Here is a 19,006-nt window from a genome sequence, read left to right as displayed (position 1 = left end):
GAAACCTAGTACTTGGCGCGAGGGGCATAGAGCGCCTCGGTAGCAACATCGTGCTTGGTCCTGCACACCTTGATCGCCTGGGCATACACCACCTCCTTGTTGGCGCCCCAAGCGTTCATCTTTGCTTTGATCTTCAACTTCCCTGCCAACTCTGTTGCTTTGTCCAAGGTATCCTGGGGGCTGTCGGAGAGGACATCTACAAAGCCCTCATCAAACGCCTCTTTGGCGCTGAAACGATGACCTTCGAGAACGATCTTCCTCATGGTCCGCTGATCGGCGATCTTGCTCGCCAGCGCCTGTTGCAGTCCATGCGGCAAGGGAGCACCGAAATCGATCTCGTTCATGCACAGGTAGCCGCGCTTCCCGTTCATCACCCGATAATCGTGGGCGCAAGCCAGACCGAATCCCGCCGCAAAGGCGTGTCCGTTCAACGCGGCGATCGTCGGGATGGGGAAAGTGAGGAGTTTCTCATAGAGATTGTTGAGATGCGTATCAAAGAAGCTTGGGTCCTCGATGGCTTTTTCGAAATCGAGGCCGTTGGAGTAGATCTTGGCAGAGGCATCGGTGCCACCGGTAGAGATGAGTGCTGCTCCCTGGTCGGATTCGCCCGAGTTGAGCATCTCCGCCCATCGTTGTTCGACGTGGGAGAGGGCGAGAAGCAGACCTTCCGCAATGAACTTGTGCGTGAGCCGATTGTCAGGCGTTTCCTTGCCAAGGAAGGTTAGCACCCAGATGCGGGTGTCGCCGTTGAAGTCCAGTCGAACGAGGGGCGCGGATTCGGAGGGAAAGTGCTGCGTGTACGACTTCATCGCTGCGGACGGCTTATCGGGGTGGTAGCGGGGTACGCGAGCGGGATCGAATAGGACAAACGGCTTGGAGACGGTCGACTGTCGTCGAAGTTGCGATGCTCGGGCGAGGATGGTTGCTCGGATGGTGGTTGCGCCAAGTGGTCGAAGGGAGAGGAGGGGGCGAAACATCTAGTGAGTGTGGGGTAGGGAAGGAAGCAAGATGGGAGCGTGAAATGCGGAATTATGTTGCGGCTCGGCTGACCGGCGCGCCAGCTTGCCGGAAGGGAGTCTCTCGCGCGTTCCTTTCAGGGGTTTCGGGCACTGACCAACGCTTCCCTCCTCACGGGTAACGCCTTCGCGGCGCAACAACGCCAGAGAGATCGTGGAGAACCGATACATGGTGCTAGTATCAGAGCTTTGCCCTGAGATGAAGTATGAATGCTTGCATCGTCGCATAATGAGGGAGAGAGGAAAGCACGGCCCTCCAGCTCGGGCAGCTCTCGGCCGGTTGGCAGCGGCATCCAAACCGGCTCTGCAAGCCATGCTTGGACCCTGAAACATGACATCTGACAGGCCGGAGCTTATCTTGCCCTGACCATCACTGCGAGCCGCTCTCGAGAGCTCACATTCAGCATTCGCCTCGCACCAATGCCCCTGAACGAGCAAGAGTACGTCGACATCTCGACCATCGGTATCGACAATGTAGCGCATACACCATCTCCTCTTCCTTCGTCCTCCGACAAGGCCACTGTGAGCTACTGGATGGCCAGCACGTCTGAAGACCAGCTTCCGTCCTCGCTCGAGACACTTCCCAGTCACTCGGACGTGGTCATCATCGGGGCGGGCATTACTGGCGTCTCCACAGCGCTTCATCTTGTCGAAGCAGCGCCATCGTCCATCTCGTCGATCACGCTGATCGAGGCGCGCGGCTTCTGCACCGGTGCTACGGGCCGAAACGGTGGTCATCTCACAGCTGTCTCAGCTCTCGCATACACGGATCTTGCTGCCAATCCAAATCACCTGCTCGGGAAAGTCGCGTCTAGTCTAACCGACGACGAGGTCAAAACATCCACCGCTGCGGTGGTAGAACAGATCCTGCAATTCGAGTCGGATACAGCTGCAGCCATTCGCGCTCTCATCGTCGCCGAGCAAGCCGACAAGGTGGTTGGGTTCACAGACGAGTCCAACTGGCACCTGTGCTTCTCGCACGCCGAGGTGGAGGCTTTCGAGCACTCGCTCGGGCAAGCGGGTGAGCATGCGGGGCTGGGCAGGTTCGTCAACCAGGTGCGGCGCGTGCCGACAGACGAGGTGGATCGACGCATGAACCGGCCAGCAGGGGTGGTTGCGGTGTACGAGATACCAGGGGCCACGCTGCACCCTCGTTTGTTGGTCATTGTCATGTTCAAGCGAGCACAACGGCTAGCCAGGGAGAAAGGGATCGCGTTGAACCTCGTAACGCACCTTCCGGTGCTCCAAACCAGAGCCTCGGTCACAGGAACGATTCTATCGACTGCGAAAGGCGAGATCGAGGCGAGGTACGTCGTGCACGCCACCAACGGGTACGCTTCGCACCTGCTGCCCGAGTTGAGCGGGACGATCATCCCCACTCGCGCGCAGGTCGTCGCTGTCCCGCCCAAAAGTGGGGCGAGATGGGGCATGGGACTGAGCGCCGGTGGAGGGTATGAATATGGCCATGCCCGTCCCGCCTCCAAGTCTGGGCTGTACATCTTCGGTGGCGGTCGGGAGCACGCTACCGGACGCGAATGGGGCGTAGCCGACGATTCAAAGCTCAACCACGAGGTGTCGGACTTTTTACATCCGTGGTTGGCCAAGACTTTCCCGACCTCGTACGGCGAGGACGTAGAGAGAGAATGGACGGGCATCATGGGGTATACGAAGAGCAAAGATCCACTCGTGGGACCGGTGGACGGACGGAGAGGGAAAGAGTACCTCGCGGCGGGGTACAGCGGTCATGGTATGACTAGAGCGTGGGGCTGTGCGAAGGTGGTTGCTGAGATGATTGGCGCTGATGCTGAGGGGAGGGGATGGAGGAAGGGCGGGGGGTTTCCGGATTGCTGTCTCACCATGGCGGGGCGGGCGATGTCGCCGGAGAAGGTTGACCGAGAGGCGACGCCGGTGGAAGCGGAGATGCGGGTGGAGAAGGCACATTCCACATCTGCTTATGCGGCACTCGAAGAGAAGGGGATGCAAGGTGAGATTGACCGCAAGTCTGGTACATCAGGCAAACACGCTAGCTGCTGCACCGTGACATGACACCTCACACCAGTAGGCGAGGAACGCAGAGCCAATGCATTAGACACACTCCAAGCCAACCATTTAGGTCCCCCCATCCTCCTTGACGTGCACATGCACCCACTTGTCGCAGAGCGTCTTGCTCGTCTCGCCATGATGGTCTGTGTCGATGTCTCTGTCCTTACCGTGCTCGTCCGAGACCCAGATGCGACGACGGCTGTGGCTCTGATGTCGGAGGGTGATGCGATAGCACCCGCTGCCCGCGTCAAAGTTGTCGTAGGCTAGCTCGACGTCGTCGAACAGCCAGCTCAGCGTGAAGGGCTGTTTCGGATCACGAGTCGTAAAGTCTGTGTCCACACCGGGGGGTCTGTCAGCTCGCGTCTACTTCTTCCAGAGAGTGACGGGAAGGGGCAAGGACTTACCGATCTTGTTCCCATCTTTGAGGAGAAAGTGGTCGTCCGGGACAGTGTCGCCGCCGGGTAGGATGGCGGTGACGCTGCCCAAATCGCCATACCAGAGCGTGAAACAGGGCCAGTGCGGGTCGGAATCGGGTCCTTCGCAGTGCTTGCGATATTCGGCATTGCGCGGGAGGAGCGTGCTATAGGCAGGACAGCCGGGCTCAGTGCCCATGGGCTGCCATGCGTGCGTGCGAATGGCCGTCAGGCCAATGAGCAGCAGGAGTGAGGCCGAGATGCTAGGAAGGCAAGGCATGATGCGGGCTAGCATTTCAGATGGTGAGAGAGTAGGAGACAGGGGGGCGTAGAATGTCGGCGCTCCCTTTTGAAGGTCGATAGGCGTGCTCAATGAAAGTAAGTGATAACAATCGAGGGTCGACCAGAGATGTCGTGGCTTGGAATGAGAGCACTCTCCCACTGTCACAGATATGAGATATGCCGCTCGAGCGTAACAAACGACTCTTGCCCCTCCGACGTCGTCTTATGCGCAAATGAGGCCCCACCATGGCTTGCTTTGACACAGATCACCGACTCTCGAGTATCTCGGCCCGGCAGAGTCTGCAAATCGGGAGACGTAGGCCAACAGAACGATCGCTCACCTCCCCTGACCGAAGCCCACCAACAACGCAAACACAGCAACGATGCGAGATGAAGCGATCTTCCCATTGATCTGCAGGGTTTCAGCCCCTTGGCAACATTCCTTTCTGTTTGGCGAAGAGCAAACATTGGCAAAGACACAATCATAGGTGTTCTTCTGGCAACATCTTTGCTTCGTTGTCCTCCCTCCCCGCTCCCGCTTCCCTATCTCTCTTTTCCAAGGAACACTTGAAGGAGCCACCAGTACAGCTGCAGCGACGATGAAGACCATCTTCCTTCGATTGACGGCGACTCTCTTCTCCATCGTGGTCTGCCTCCTACCTCCTTCGCAGGCTGCAAGACTTCCTCCGCACGACGGTATAGGACCTCAGCTGACACCCGACCTCCAGCGTTCCCCTTCCGCCGGGCTGCTCGAGCAAAGCTACGCCAAACCCTGTCTCGAACCCACGCCACTGATCATCGATTCCGATGCGTACACGTCCCGCTGTAACGAAGGCAAGGGTCCCTGCTTCGAGCTCGTCGGAACCACCATGCAGGCCAAGATCGTCGAGCCATGGCACGAGCCCCTCAACATGACCGAGCACGTGATTGTTGCGGACAGCATTGCTCATTGTACGTCAGCCCCCGTCCCTCTCCCTGGAGAAGACCAGATTTTGACCAAGTTGATATTGTTGTATGTACAGCCTTTACGATGCGAGATCCCTCCGTTGCCTTCACGATCACCTTTGACGTCGACAGCGCGCTACGTTTTCGGTATATGAATTATGATGCTGCCGATGGGTGCTACAATGTCACGCTCAGCAGATGGAAGTCGAAGCACAGGCTCAGCGTTGGTCAGAAGCCGGGCGAGAGGGAGCTCGATACGCTCAACCACGAGGAGACGGGAAAGCGGTTCTGCACGGACAAGCTGCTTATTACCGTGGAGGGTGTTGTGCTCGAGGAGCTTTGAGGACCAGCATCATGATGCAGATTCATCTCGCAAAATTCAATCGGTTGGGCAGTACCGAGGTCTGGCTCGCCGCCAAGAAGTGAAAGGCAAGCTGTGGCGCACAATCGATACTAGACAACATGCGCACAAAATGAAGCGATGCCGTCCCTTGACGTGGTACGGTATCGCGAGCAACAGGGTGGGCACCTGACGTCGCCACCAGATTGAACGCAACGGACTCATCGTGCCCGCCCTTTGATCGATCGATCGCAACAATTCATTGAATTGAGCCCGCATGTCCTGCTCCACGGGTAAGCGAACGAGGGTCTGCTGTGGATACGGTGAGATCTCGAAAGTATAAATGACTGAGTGGCCGTGTCTTATTGAGCCGTCTCTGGCTCCACGTTGACGATTCCGGCTCATCCTTCCTCCTCCTTTCAGGGATCGGCAGAAGAGATCCACCTGTTTAACTCCATGACCAGCAGAATGACGAGACACTACCGGCCTGTGGGCTCTTTCGCCTGCATCCTCCTGCTGCTCCTTCACCTCGTCGCTTTGACCAGCTGCGTTGTCGAGGTGGAACCCGTCTCGCCGCCAGTCGAGGAAGCGCCTCCCAGTACTCCTTCCACGGGACGAGGTGGCGGATCTGGCGCACAAGGCTTCATCCCGCACGCCAACCCTTACATATCAGGCGGTTATTTCGACACTCGATACTGCGACCTCACCTCTCTGTCCATCAACCAGACCGAGTTCGACCGGCGATGTGGGTTGTCCCCTGATGCCAAGGGGCCGTGCTTTTCGGTGCATGGCGGAATGAGCATGACGAGGGTCAAGGTTGAGCCCTGGTCGGCACCGTTGCGGATGGAAGATCGAATCCTGCTCGAAGACGAGCGAGCCGTCAGTAAGTGATTCTTCCTACTTTTGCTCGGCTGCTGCCAACGGACTTCTGACTGGCTTGCAATCTTAGCCTTCACCGTGATGGACCCCACCGACGAGTTTGTCGTGGACTTCAAAGGCTTCTCTGGCGCCAAGCTGCGCTACTACGCCTACGAAAAGGATACGGGTTGCTACAAGATCCATCTCAGCGGCACTGATTCCCGTCGCATCTATGCCAGTGTCGGACACGCGAGTGAAAGGGATGTCGATACCCTGCATTACAGGGAGACCGGGAAGCGTCTTTGTGGAAAGTGGATCGACGTCACGCTGACGTCTAGAGATGTGGCTTGGACTCCCAAGCCTCATGAGGATGATGGGCGAGGCATCTGAGTCCTGCGTCGACATATGTTGATTTTGGTAGATGCTGTGAGCTCAATGTCAGTCTACTGTGCGGTAGTGTGGGATATGACCCTTTTCATTGCAGCGGATATGAATCAAGAGCAAAGCATAGCGAAGTCTAAACTCGAGGGTCGCAGCGCAGTGAGGGGTCGAACATGGAGCGAGCGGATGATTGGTCAGGTAACGACGTGACGACACGCCGAGAATCCGAGGCCGAGGCGACGAGTCGTTCTTGTGGAGATGGAGGAGATCCTCCCTCAACGTCGAAGCGCGTTCTAGGCGGAAGCTCTGTCAACGGCGGCGGGCTCGTCCTCGACTGCGCGACGGCATTCGTTGGGGTCGTAAGTGCACCGAGGGAATCCGGCACCGCTGCATCGGGAAATCGAAGGGTCGCAATCAGCATGCATCGTTCTTCTCCCTCGGGAATCGTGTCCAAATTCAACTTACTGGCGGGTGCAGCAGTATTGACCAGGCCCACAGTCGCAGGCTATCGTCATGGACGTAGCCACAAGCAGGAAGCAGCAGAAGGTCATGATGGTGGCAGAGAACTTCATGGTGAATAGCGATGGGGATGTGCGAGGCAAGTGAGCAGTATCTTGGGGAAGATGAGGAGAGAGAAGAGGATTCCAGTCGTCCAATCGCTGCTGATTTATACGTCTGGACACCAGCATCTCCGTTCCAGTCCGCCTTGGCAGCGTATTGGCTTCGTCAGAGCATCCTCCTTGCTCGATCTTTGAAAGGTCTCACTACGTCAGCAGCCGCGCCGTCAGAGAGTGGTCAAAAGGCAGCTCTCCGTGGTTCCTCCTACAGACCAGGATCGCAGCGGTTGGCGGGAACAAACCGACACTGAAGCTCTCTCTGTCGCTTCATGTGGACATGCAGCCAAATTTGCCGCCACCTCTGTGGGCCTAATAAGATGCGTCTCATGCGATGCAGCCTCCGCGGTGGGATCGACGTTGTCTTGGCAACAGCACCTGCTCACCGGCAGTGGGAAACCATGTCCGAAGGACGTGGGAGTGAATCACAATGAGCTGGTCGGACCACGTCAAGGTGCACACGTGGCGTGGTAACTGGGCCGCAAGTGTTGACATGAAATCATACGCGAAGCGTGATTACGCATGGTGGAAAGTGAAGCTGATGGTGCAGCTCATATATGTGAAAGGATTTCCACGCCTCTCAGCGGGAAAGAGAGCAGCAGGACGGTGGCGGGCGTTGGCGTGCGAAAAGGTCAGAGTCCCTCGCAGTCAGTCGTGAGATCAGTCGTGGGCGAAAGGATGTTGTCTTCGTCGGCATTTCTCACGCCTCGAGAACAGACGAGGCTCGATTGGATGTGTAGTATGGCTGAGCACTAGGCCCACTGCTCTTCACCAGACTTTTGTTGTCTTGGCGTGGGTCGGTGAAAACAAGAGCGACTGTGAGAACGTCATATTTCCGCTACCAGTACCTTACACGTTGTCCCACCATCGTAGCAGTTCTCCAGCACGCTGAGCAGCAGAGCTGCTACGATGCCAGAGATCGATTAGCAATGTCTCCTGGAGTGAGGTGGCAGGAAGAGCTGCTCGGCGACGAAAGCATATAAGCAGCACGAAATGTTTCTTGACTGTCTCGTCTGTCTCACCATCTTCCAAACCTCTCACATAACATCACTTGCTATCCAAACAATCTGATCATCGCAAACATGAAGTTTTCCGTCGCCATCACGATGCTCTCGTCCGTCCTGTTCATGGCAACGCTCATCATGGCCAAATGCACCTGTCCTCCCGGTGCCGGCTGCTGCCAGTGGAAGTAAGTTGAAACGGAAACGCAAATCTCCAAGGATCGATTACAGGCCCTTCTGACACTTTAAATTCCTTTGATACGCTAGGGGAGGCTGGTCGTGCTCTTACGACCCCCACACTTGCGTGGCGGGCGCCGGCAAGTTCTTGACCGCCGAGGACATCAATAAAGAGAACGTGGGCCTTGAGAAGGCTGAGCAGGACGAGTCTAAATGAAGAACTTGTCGACGGAAGCATCTGATGACTTGCGCTAGTCGCAGCGTTCCTGCTTCCACTATCATCCGCACAGTCTTACGCTGTCTCGGGTCTCTTGTCGTGGCTTCATTATTCCCTTTCCCTCTCCAATGTCATCCTCTTCACTCCACTACATGCAGTGTGAGCTGATTGGCGACGACTGCTAGGTTGAAGTTTGCACGTACAACAATGGGCTGTGAGTCAGGACAATATGGCGGAGTTACAACCTCACCAGTTAGCTGCGGCGAGCGGCTGTTCACACACGTATATATAGATGACTTCGTCGGTCCCTTCCTCCCCCGTACTTTCGATCCTCTTCATCGAATGCAGCTCTGTAGCTCATAAGCTAGACTGCTGTATGCCGTCAATGCATGAGAAGGTCTGAGAAGCTGCTCAGAGGCTGAGGCCGCACTCTTGGATAGCCGCGAGAAAAGGGCGGAAAATCATTTTTTTATCTTTCTTTTCGTCGCAACTTGGGCGAAGCGCGTGAAACAGGGACGGTAACAAGTTACCGCCGCCGACCGATGCACAAATTGCGGGGTAGGACGGTGCTTCCTCTCTCAGGAACACTTCCATCATCTCCCATCATTGTCCAAATCTCCCTCCGAAACGCAAACATGTCCAACCCTGCCTCGTCGGTGGTGGCGCCGTTGAACGATGCGCTGAAGCGAACCATCAACCACAGGACCAAACCGAACGCCTTCACGATCGATGTGATCATCAATGGCCTCTTTCGTCCGCTGTTCCACTCCAAGACGCTGTCGACTATCGCGACGATCCTGTCCCTCGTGAGGATCGCAGGTGGCCTGGACAACCTCCGCTTCTTGAGGGACAGGAAAGATTTGAGTGGTCGCGAAAAGCTCTCTTCGCTCGGGGCTGACCTTGCCGCGGGTTGGAGCAACAGTGCGAACCGTCTGGCGAAATGGTACCTGGTCCTTCGAATCCTCAAGACGATCAATGCGATTGGCAACCGGCTGGTGATGGATCGCGAGTCGCCTCGCAACATTCGATGGCACGAGCATGTGGTGGTCATCACCGGAGGTGCCCGAGGCATTGGTGGGCACGTGTGCAAGGTTCTTCGACAGAAGGGGGCCAAGGTGGTGGTGCTCGATTTGCCCGAGAAGTCGGAGCACGGGCTGGAGACGCTGTACGTGCAGACCGACGTTACGGACATCAAGTCGCTGCTCAACGCCAAGAAACAGGTGGAGGACAAGCTTGGATATGCCACGATGCTGCTGCTGGGCGCGGGCATCGCACGACACTCGTTCCTGCTCGACACGGAGGAGCAGTTCCCGCACGAGCACGCTAAGCAAGTGTCGGAGGTCAACTTCCACGGCATCATGGCCACACTCAAGGCGTTTGGCGAGCACATGCTGCCCGACGGTGGCGTCAAAGACCGACCGTACAAGCAGGCCAAGAACGGCTGGGGTGGACACATCCTCATCATCGGCAGTGGTGCTGCGTACATCGAGCTTCCGGCCAACGCAGCGTACAACGCGTCCAAGGCAGCAACGGTGTCGCTGCACTCGTCGCTCTCGTCCGAGCTCCACGCCTACCACAAGGTGAACAACGTCCGAAGCTCGATCATCTGCCCGCTCAAGATCGAGTCCAAGATGACCGAAGGCAGGATGCTGGACACGCACGACCAAGTTCTCCTGCCTACTTTGACGATCCCCGAAGCCGCCGAAAAGATCATCGAGATCCTCGAGGGAGACAAGAGCAGGATCGTCTACATCCCAAGGGCCATGTACGTGATGAGCTACAACAAGATGCTGCCGGCTTGGGTGGTGAGGGCGCTGCACATCTCGCTGGGCGCTTCGGACACGTTCATGACGTATGCCAAGGAGTTCAGGAACCACGAGCAGAACATCCATCAGAAGTAAGGGGTCATGCCCAAGTGTTGCTGTACATACCGTGATGGCGATCTCAGTGTGCTCACGACTGTTTGGGAGACCATCAAAGCCTTGTTGAGCTGTGTCTGTGAGAGTATCCAGTGCTTTCAGACGCGCATCGGGACAGCGTGATTGGATCGGGGTAGACAGCACTTGCCGGGCCATGACTCACGGACTGGCGCTGATTCTGAGAAGCCTATCACGGACGACGGCGGTGTGGCTCCGATTGAAGGAAGAGGGCGGCGTGGGAAGCGGAGCAGCCAGATGGAAAGAAAATCCCACGACTCGGCAAGCCATTGCATCCCGCGGAGGTGGTTGCCTTTGGACAAGCATCAGCAAGAGAGACGTTCGGAGCCAATCTTCCGCATGGTCCTGCGTGCAGGCTCGGTGTGATATTGCAGACTGGCTGCGTCACCTCCAAAACGGACACACATGCTGCCATTCTCGTCGCCATGTCCGGTGCGAGCACGCAGCGTTCCTGAAGCAAGCAGCAAGACGAAGCACGAATGGAGCCCACCGTTGCTTTGCTATGGAAACGAATGCGAGGCGGGGTGTGAGAAGGCTAGGCGGACTGCAGGCGAGCGTCAGGGTCCGTGCATCGAAGTCTGGGATCTTCTGTGCCGAATGCCAAGACCACCTGACTAGGAGATCGCTGCTTTCAAAGTCAACACCACCCCCTGACTCCTCTCTGTCTGAAATATCAGATGCTCCGATGCCGCATCGATTTTGTTTGCGTCAGAGGCACGACAGATTCGGCATCGACAAAGTGCATTGCCATGATGAACCGCCAACGATGCTGTGCTGTGGTGGATGCTGTGCTGTCCAAAATTTTCGAGGGCCGGCCAGCTGAGAAGAAAACCAATTTCTCCCTCTTGCTGCACGTCGGTCGGCGTAAGAGCACGGCGCGTCTCAGAGCGCGACTCACGGCAGCGTGTTCTTCGCTGGCTCAGCTGCAGGGGAAAAGGAAAAGACAAAAAGAGAGCTTGGACCCTTTTCCGAGACACACACAGGCACGCACGCGCTTGGACCGAACAGAGCACCTGCCCCCCTGTGCACAGCACGCAGCGGCAGCTCGCTTAGACTGGGAGAGAAACTTTTTGGTGGTGGTGTTGGCTTGCTCGTCTCTCCCGAAGAAGGGTGGTCAAGCTGGAATCCTTCCGACGAGTCTCGTGCATACAGGAGGGCGCTCATTGTCACCTGAACTTGGTCATGACGCCACTGAGTTGAGTGCGGATGCCTCCGACGAGTCTCTCCAGTCGGAGAAGCCGAACCGTGGGTGAGCTTACTTATAGTCTCGGCCACGCCGATGTTCTGAGCGTAACCTTCGAGGCGAGCAGAATCCCGATAAATCTCGAAGGCAGACAGCGCTCCTCACAGCCGTCATCGGCCAAAGCGAAAGCATATCGTAGAGTGTTCTGGTACCGTATGCATGTGACATGCGTCGCTGCGTGGTGTAAAGTGGTCTCGCAAGAAGGGCTGTGGCTGGTGCCTGATCCGACTGTGACCGTGTGACAGCACGAGGACCCTTCTTCTTTCCCGCCTCGGAGCCACACTTGATTGACATTTCTCTTGGCTCTGCCTCGACTGCCCCTGATCCGCTTCCTGCTCGATCCGCTTCCCACTCACACTTCATCTCGTCATTCCCTCATCATCACCATCGCATCATCATCGTCCTCGTCACTAGCCCCACCTCCATTCAATCCGGCTCCGATCTCTTCGTACATACACGTCTCGCACAACAGCAATCCTCAGTGCCGCACGACACGACCCGGTCCTTCCTTTCCAGCTACATCATCGCATACCTTGACCACCTTGCTCTGCATCGCATCTCCTTCCACCACATCGGCCTTCGCAAGCATCCTCCTCGACCGTGCCGCTCCGACAATCTTTGACACCGTTGCTTCTGGGCTCTACATTTTCACTTCCGCACGCAGCTGGCTCTGTCTGCGTCGACACATGATCTCACCTTGACAGCATCACCATATCGCCTGCTCTTTTTCTCTGCTCCTTTACGGCACCTCATCTGCATGCTCTCCTAGTCCTGTCTCCTCGCATCGCCGACCGGAATCAATCTTGCTCGGCACTCGAATTTGGCTCGATCCTCGCCCTGGTCCAGTCCGTCCAACATGGCTTTCGGTCGTGCAGGTGGCCTCGGCCAAGATGGTCATCACTATGATCCGAACCAACTCCGACCATATCAGCACGGGCCGACCGATCAATCCTATGTCACCGACCCAACACATCCCGACTACGACCCCATGGTCGATCCTAACCTCCAACTCAAGACCGTCAGGACAGCTGCTGCATCCATCGCTGAATCGCATCGCTCAGAGCAACGCAGAGATGACCGCAACAAAGCTAAACGCACCCACAGCCTCTCCCACAAGCTCTTCCGTGGTCGAACACTCCGCAAACAGCAACACAAGAACTCCACTCTGGCCCAGCTGGTCAACGAAGAAGCCAAGAAGCGACGCTCCGACGGGCCTGCCGGTTACCACTATGATCAGGACCAGGACGCTGCATTTGCTACTGCTCAGCAAGGCTTGGTACCCACCACTGCCATCGCTGAAGAGGAGGAGGACGAAAAGGAGCCGACACCACCGGCTCCCGATTCGCAGCCTGCTGGTCCGACCATGCGAAAGATGAAGCCAAAGAAGCGCAGAAATGTCTATGTCAATGTACCGCCACCCCACTCCGAGCTTGGCAAGAACGGCGAGCCAGCCGCTGTCTATCCGCGAAACAAGGTTCGCACCTCCAAGTACACCATCGCCACCTTCCTTCCTAGGTTCCTCTTCGAGCAGTTTCGTCGAGTGGCCAACATCTACTTCCTCGGTCTCGTGGTTCTTCAAGTCTTCCCTACCTTTGGCGCCACCATCCCACAGATTGCCATGCTGCCGCTTGTCGCCATTCTCACCATCACTGCCATCAAGGACTCGATAGAGGACCATCGCCGACATGCTCTCGACAACGAAGTCAACAACTCTGCAGTCACCCGTCTCGGAAGCTGGCGGAACCTCAACCAGGCCAAGGACCAGCGATCATGGTATCAGAAGCTCTTTGGTCTCTCTGGAAGGGGGCATGGCAAAGTCTCAAAAGGTGTGCGCAAGCTGCGAGAAAAGGAGGACGCGATCGGCCTGCGCCAAGTCAACAGCAGCTCGCGGCGAGCCAACGATGAGCAGCTTGACGCCCGACCCAACACCCGAAGTCTTCGCAGCGACAGCCTCGTCAGCTCTCACGCGCTGGGCACCATCGTCAGCGAAGGTGAACGAGAAAATGGCAGCTTTTACGGCTCGGGTTACAACCAATCTGCAAGCTATGCCGATGCAAACGCCAGCAGCGTCTCGGTACATCAGCCACTCCAGGCGACCCATAAACAGTCGGCTCCCAGCGCAGCCACCAACAGCAGCAATGTCGAGGGCGTCGTCGACTACCGAAGGCATACACCTGGCTCGGCGCGATGGGAGCGAACTCTCTGGAAGAAGCTCGAAGTGGGCGACATTGTCATGCTGCGCGAGGACGAGCAGGTCCCCGCCGACATTGTCGTTCTCAACTCCTCCGATCCGGACGGCAATGCGTATGTCGAGACCAAGAACCTCGACGGAGAGACGAATCTCAAGGTACGCAAGTCGCTCAAGGCTACCATGGGCATCCAGTCCGAGGAAGACGTCGAGCACGCTCGCTTTGTCATCGACAGCGAAGCACCGCACGCCAACCTGTACAGCTACAACGGTCTGCTCGAGTACACTGTCAACGAGCCTAGCAAGGAGGGAAACTTTGTCGACACGCTCGAGTCGTTGCCGCCTGACAGCAGCGCCTATGCAGCCATGGAAGCTCGCACGCGACGCGTCGAACCCATCACCATCAACGAGGTCCTGCTGCGAGGGTGTGCTCTGCGAAACACCGAGTGGATCATCGGCGTCGTCCTCTTCACGGGAGAAGACACCAAGATCATGCTCAACTCGGGCGAGACACCGTCCAAGCGCTCCAAGATCGAGCAGGAGACCAACTTCAACGTCATTGTCAACTTCCTCATCCTCATGATCCTTTGCGCTCTTTGTGCCGTCATCGGCGGTCTCCGTCTCAGCAACACTAACACCAGTCGTGCTTACTACGAGGTGGGTGCCGAGATCAGCACCAGCAACGTCGTCAACGCGCTTGTCATCTTTGGCTCTTGCTTGGTCGTCTTCCAGAACATCGTGCCCATCTCGCTCTACATCTCGATCGAGATTGTCAAGACGATTCAGGCCTTTTTCATCTACCAGGACATCGAGATGTACTACGCACCGCTCGACTACCCATGTGTCCCCAAGACGTGGAACATCTCGGACGACCTTGGCCAGATAGAGTACATTTTCTCGGACAAGACTGGCACATTGACGCAGAACGTCATGGAGTTCAAGAAGTGCTCGATCAACGGCGTCTCGTACGGCGAAGGAGTCACTGAGGCCATGATCGGCGCCATGAAGCGTGAAGGCAAGGACGTCTCTGGATTCAGCGCGGAGAGGCAAGAGGTCGAGCTGGCTGCGTCCAAGAAGCGCATGGTCGAAATCATGAACCGGGCCTTCAAGAACAGGTATTTGCGGCCCGACATGATGACGCTGATCTCGCCGCCAATGGCTGAGACCCTGGCCGCCGGCGCTTCGGATCCACAGCGCAAAAATATCGTCACTTTCTTCCGAGCCCTCGCTCTTTGCCACACCGCGCTCGCAGATCGACCGGATGGGAACGATCCGTTCACGGTCGAATACAAAGCCGAGTCGCCGGACGAGGCCGCCCTCGTTGCAGCTGCTCGCGACGCTGGTGCCGTCTTCATTGCGAAGAACAACAACACGGTCGACATCGAGGTGCTTGGTCAGCCAGAGCAGTGCACGCCGCTCAAGGTGCTCGAATTCAACAGCACTCGAAAGAGGATGTCAGTCATTGTGCGTGAAGCCGACGGACGCATCCTCATGATCACCAAGGGTGCCGATTCGGTCATCTACCAGCGACTCCGTGCCGATCATCCCGAAGAGCTTAAGCAACAGACCTTCAACGATCTCGAGGCATTTGCCAACGCCGGGCTTCGAACGCTTTGCATCGCCTACCGCTACCTGGAAGAGAAGGAGTACTTGGAGTGGGCACGTATTCACGATGAGGCCAGCGCCAGTCTCACTGACCGCGATGACGCCATTGACGAGGCTAACGAAAAGATCGAGGTCAATCTCACCTTGCTTGGTGCCACCGCACTCGAAGACAAGCTGCAGGTCGGTGTGCCCGAGGCGATCGAGACTCTTCACAAAGCCGGCATCAAGCTCTGGATTCTCACGGGCGACAAGTTGCAGACCGCGATCGAGATTGGCTTCAGCTGCAACCTGCTGACTTCGGACATGGAGATCATGATCATTTCAGCCGATCACGAGACAGGCACGCGAGCTCAGCTGGAGGCAGCCTGCAACAAGATCGCGGCAGCGGGCAGACTCGTCGTGGTCGAGGAGCCACCGAAGCGCAAGGGCGGCAAGGGGCGCTCGAACCGCCTCACTGTCGAGCGGACCGAGCAAGCTCCCAAGGATGGCTTCGCCGTAGTCATCGATGGCGAGACGCTCCGTTATGCGCTCGACTCAAACCTGCGTCCGCTCTTCCTCGCCCTGACTACGCAGTGTGAAGCGGTGGTCTGCTGTCGTGTCTCGCCAGCTCAGAAGGCACTCACGGTCAAGCTGGTCAAGGACGGAAAGAACGCTATGACGCTCGCCATCGGCGACGGTGCCAACGACGTTGCCATGATTCAAGAGGCGCATTGCGGTGTCGGTATCGCCGGTCTTGAGGGTGCCCAAGCATCGATGAGTGCTGACTACGCCATCGGTCAGTTCCGATTCTTGACTCGACTGCTGCTGGTCCATGGTCAGTTGTGCTACCACCGTATCTCGGACCTGCACAAGGTGTTCTTCTACAAGAATATCATCTGGACCTCGATCCTCTTCTTCTACCAGATCCACTCGGACTTTTCGGGCTCCTACATCTTCGACTATACCTACATCTTGCTGTACAACCTCGTGTTCAGCTCGCTCTGCGTCATTGTCATCGGCGCTCTCGACCAGGTGGTCAACATCAAAGCGCTACTGGCGTTTCCGCAGACGTATCAACGAGGCATCAAGGGCGCCGAGTACACGAAGTTCCTGTTCTACATGAGCATGCTCGATGCCGCCTTCCAAGGCGCGGTCTGCTACTTCATTCCGTGGTGGTTCTTCACTTACGGTCCCATGATCGGGCCCCATGGCCAAGAGATGGACGGTCTCAGCATGTTTGGTACTACCATCGCTGCAGGTGCGGTGACAACAGCCAATCTGTACGCTGGTATCATTGCCAAACACTGGACGGGCATCTTTTGGGCGGTGGAGATCATCTCGCTGCTTAGCGTCTATGTATGGACCCTGGTCTATTCGGCCTTCCCCGTCTTCACCTTCCAGGATGTCGGCTTTTGGCTGGTGCAGACGGTCAACTTCTGGGTCATCATCCTGCTCATCACGGTGGTCTCGTTGTTGCCACGCTTCTTCGCTCGCGCTTGGCGATGTGCCTTCCGTCCCAACGAACACGACATTGTACGCGAGGCCTGGACGCACGGCGATCTCAAGGACCAGCTCGGAATCGCTCACCAGAATAAAAAGAGAGCAAGACGAGCCGCTGCCGCGGCGAAGCGCGATATCTATAACGAGACTGCCCCGCACCCGGATGATTCGTATGGAGGCGGTAAAGATCGCGATCTTGAAGGTCAGAACAATCTCTTCCTCAGCGCCAAACGATCAACGGAACGCCAGCGCCATCAGCAACGCTTCAACCTGTCGGCTGTGGGCGAGGAAGACGACAGGTCGGACACCTCGGCCGATCCGCTGCACATGGGTGACTACCAAGACCAGTACGCCCGACACAATGCTGGCGGCTATGGTCAGAAGAAGTCGCCCCAGCCTTCCCCCTACAGTCCTAACCCGGCTTATGACCGCACCAACGGCATCGTCTCTGGTCTGTCGTTCTACGATCCGGAAGCGATCCCCATGAGTGGTGGCGGGATGAGCCCACAGGCCGTCCAAGACTACCGCCACGGCAATGTGGATCCTGACAAGACGCCACGACCCGATTTGCCGGCGATTCGTGTTGAGGACCCCAACCAGAACCGAGCCGGTCTGGGTGCAGGGCATCCGATGCTGATGAAGCAGCCCTCGACGGACAGCTTCAATCGCGCCTTTGACGATGAGTTTGGCGCCGAGTACGACACCGGCGTCAACCCATATCCTGCTGCAGCAGGCAACGGGTACGCTCCTCCCGGCTCTCGATCCGTATCGAATTCGAGCTACGGGTCCGGTGCAACGCACACGGGCGCGCGATCCTACCAAGCAGCACCGACAGATCCGCTGTCGGATCACTCGACGTCGAATCCCACGACCCCGACCAAGACCGCCGCCGCGCGCTACCACGACCGCTTCAAGACGCCCTCGCCCCCCTCGCGATACGACTCGTCGGGCATGACCCAATCGACGTCCCAACAGAGTCTTTCACCGAGACCAGCGAGAGGCGGCCACGCACAGGACCTCTCCTCCGCCTCCCAAGGATCTTGGCACACCGCTGACGCCCACGACCGCGCCCCCTCCGACGCGTCCAAGTTCATGGCCCTTTAAATCCATTTCTCGCTCCCGTACGGACCTGCACAACTCCCTGTTTTCTGTAGTATCCATTGCATTTGTTACACTCGTTTCCAAGCTCTCGCGTGTGTGATGTTGTGCGGGAGAGGAGTTGACGTTTGCAGAGAAGTGTTGGGCTGCTTGGCGACGGACAGAAGGTGCAGCCATGGCGTGCGAAGCTTGGGGAATCTGGGACTGAGAAGAGGGATTGTGGGCTGGTTGTTCGATGGCGCCCGTCGTCCTGCTCTGAGGGCGTCATGTTGTCCAAAACACCAACAAACTCAAGCCACTGCTTGAGTTGTGCACGACGGGCAGGGGGGCCAACTCGGTCCGCCCCTTGCGACGACACACAGTCCTTCGTGCGTTCATGGCTACCACGGCGAGCACCCGTCTTAGACGCGATCGCCTTAAGCGCCCACACCCGTGTTGACACCCGTTGCGCCTATCGAGAGCGCATACTACGCGAAGCAGTCGGACGCTTCACACACTCGTTGACCTCAACTGTTACAACGGCTTTCCGTTCCTGACAACGCAATCACCTTGGCTCATTCGACCGGCGCCGCCACAGACGAAGGTGTGCTTGATTATAAGGGCTGACCTAGTAACCCGATATGAGAATTGAAGCACGACGCCCGACAAACCGGTTGCGACCACCTCATTTGGGCCATGACGAAAGCGAGGCTGGACCGAGGCAGAAACGTCAGGATCGGACGAAGGTCAGCAGACGTGTGTCATCGCTGTCTTCTCGAGGCTATAAAGTCCGAGGTTGCTCTTGCCGGGTGGTATGTCGCCACATCGATCCACCGTCGTCATCGGCCAGCCTCGTAAAGATGCCTCATCTCCACCTCCTCGCCCTTCTCTACCTCCTCCTTACCCTCCCGTTCGTCGTCCGGGCACCACCACCGCCTCGCCCGGCACCTCTGCCCCTGGACCGCGCACACACGCACTACGAGCACCTCTACCACTCCCTCACCTCGCCTCTGGCGCTGTACTCCGTCGAACCGCCCATCTACGCCCCCGTCTCTTCCCCACGCGGCACGGCCCGGTTGAGCCAGGCGATGCGCGACTATCCGCGCCTGGTCAATGCGCATGAGGCGTACATTGGGCCGCATGCTGGGGACGCTGTCGACGCTGTGCTGCATCGCATGCGGCGAGTGACG

At 57.4% G+C, this 19,006-nt stretch overlaps 9 protein-coding genes across 9 annotated transcripts in view; 6 read left to right on the top strand and 3 right to left on the bottom strand.

The window, feature by feature from the left end:
- Nucleotides 1-5: 5 nt before the first annotated feature.
- On the bottom strand, nt 6-977 carry PSEUBRA_005840 (Crotonase superfamily; the record flags this gene model as incomplete). The annotated part of the gene is made up of 1 exon (XM_016439221.2): nt 6-977. The coding sequence occupies one exon, from the start codon at nt 975-977 to the stop codon at nt 6-8; it is 972 nt and encodes a 323-aa protein (XP_016290021.2).
- A 459-nt stretch (nt 978-1,436) lies between these two features.
- PSEUBRA_005839 (FAD dependent oxidoreductase) lies at nt 1,437-3,062 on the top strand (the record flags this gene model as incomplete). The annotated part of the gene is made up of 1 exon (XM_016439242.1): nt 1,437-3,062. The coding sequence occupies one exon, from the start codon at nt 1,437-1,439 to the stop codon at nt 3,060-3,062; it is 1,626 nt and encodes a 541-aa protein (XP_016290020.1).
- A 63-nt stretch (nt 3,063-3,125) lies between these two features.
- PSEUBRA_005838 (uncharacterized protein) lies at nt 3,126-3,767 on the bottom strand (the record flags this gene model as incomplete). The annotated part of the gene is made up of 2 exons (XM_016439219.2): nt 3,126-3,388; nt 3,464-3,767. The coding sequence occupies 2 exons, from the start codon at nt 3,765-3,767 to the stop codon at nt 3,126-3,128; spliced, it is 567 nt and encodes a 188-aa protein (XP_016290019.2).
- Nucleotides 3,768-4,353: 586 nt separating this feature from the next.
- On the top strand, nt 4,354-5,042 carry PSEUBRA_005837 (uncharacterized protein; the record flags this gene model as incomplete). The annotated part of the gene is made up of 2 exons (XM_059465626.1): nt 4,354-4,705; nt 4,777-5,042. The coding sequence occupies 2 exons, from the start codon at nt 4,354-4,356 to the stop codon at nt 5,040-5,042; spliced, it is 618 nt and encodes a 205-aa protein (XP_059320357.1).
- A 465-nt stretch (nt 5,043-5,507) lies between these two features.
- On the top strand, nt 5,508-6,287 carry PSEUBRA_005836 (uncharacterized protein; the record flags this gene model as incomplete). The annotated part of the gene is made up of 2 exons (XM_016439244.2): nt 5,508-5,922; nt 5,989-6,287. The coding sequence occupies 2 exons, from the start codon at nt 5,508-5,510 to the stop codon at nt 6,285-6,287; spliced, it is 714 nt and encodes a 237-aa protein (XP_016290017.2).
- Nucleotides 6,288-6,571: 284 nt separating this feature from the next.
- Nucleotides 6,572-6,850, bottom strand: PSEUBRA_005835 (uncharacterized protein; the record flags this gene model as incomplete). Its single annotated transcript, XM_059465625.1, has 2 exons — nt 6,572-6,665; nt 6,744-6,850. 2 exons carry the CDS (start codon nt 6,848-6,850, stop codon nt 6,572-6,574), a joined length of 201 nt encoding a protein of 66 aa, XP_059321680.1.
- A 2,072-nt stretch (nt 6,851-8,922) lies between these two features.
- On the top strand, nt 8,923-10,188 carry PSEUBRA_005834 (Short-chain dehydrogenase/reductase SDR; the record flags this gene model as incomplete). The annotated part of the gene is made up of 1 exon (XM_016439233.1): nt 8,923-10,188. One exon carries the CDS (start codon nt 8,923-8,925, stop codon nt 10,186-10,188), a length of 1,266 nt encoding a protein of 421 aa, XP_016290016.1.
- Nucleotides 10,189-12,323: 2,135 nt separating this feature from the next.
- Nucleotides 12,324-17,843, top strand: PSEUBRA_005833 (P-type ATPase, A domain protein; the record flags this gene model as incomplete). Its single annotated transcript, XM_016439239.1, has 1 exon — nt 12,324-17,843. The coding sequence occupies one exon, from the start codon at nt 12,324-12,326 to the stop codon at nt 17,841-17,843; it is 5,520 nt and encodes a 1,839-aa protein (XP_016290015.1).
- Nucleotides 17,844-18,676: 833 nt separating this feature from the next.
- PSEUBRA_005832 (uncharacterized protein) overlaps nt 18,677-19,006 on the top strand; it is a gene marked incomplete at both ends in the record, with an annotated part of 851 nt that continues 521 nt past the window's right edge. Inside the window, one exon of the mRNA XM_059465624.1 lies at nt 18,677-18,970. Coding sequence (XP_059321679.1) covers nt 18,677-18,970 — 294 coding nt within the window. The remainder of the gene's footprint in view (nt 18,971-19,006) is intronic.

Source organism: Kalmanozyma brasiliensis, assembly GCF_000497045.1.
Source record: "Kalmanozyma brasiliensis GHG001 unplaced genomic scaffold PSEUBRA_SCAF7, whole genome shotgun sequence".
Taxonomy (NCBI): Eukaryota; Fungi; Basidiomycota; class Ustilaginomycetes; order Ustilaginales; genus Kalmanozyma; species Kalmanozyma brasiliensis.
Note: the sequence above shows the minus strand (reverse complement) of the source record. Positions and strands in the feature narration are given on the sequence as shown.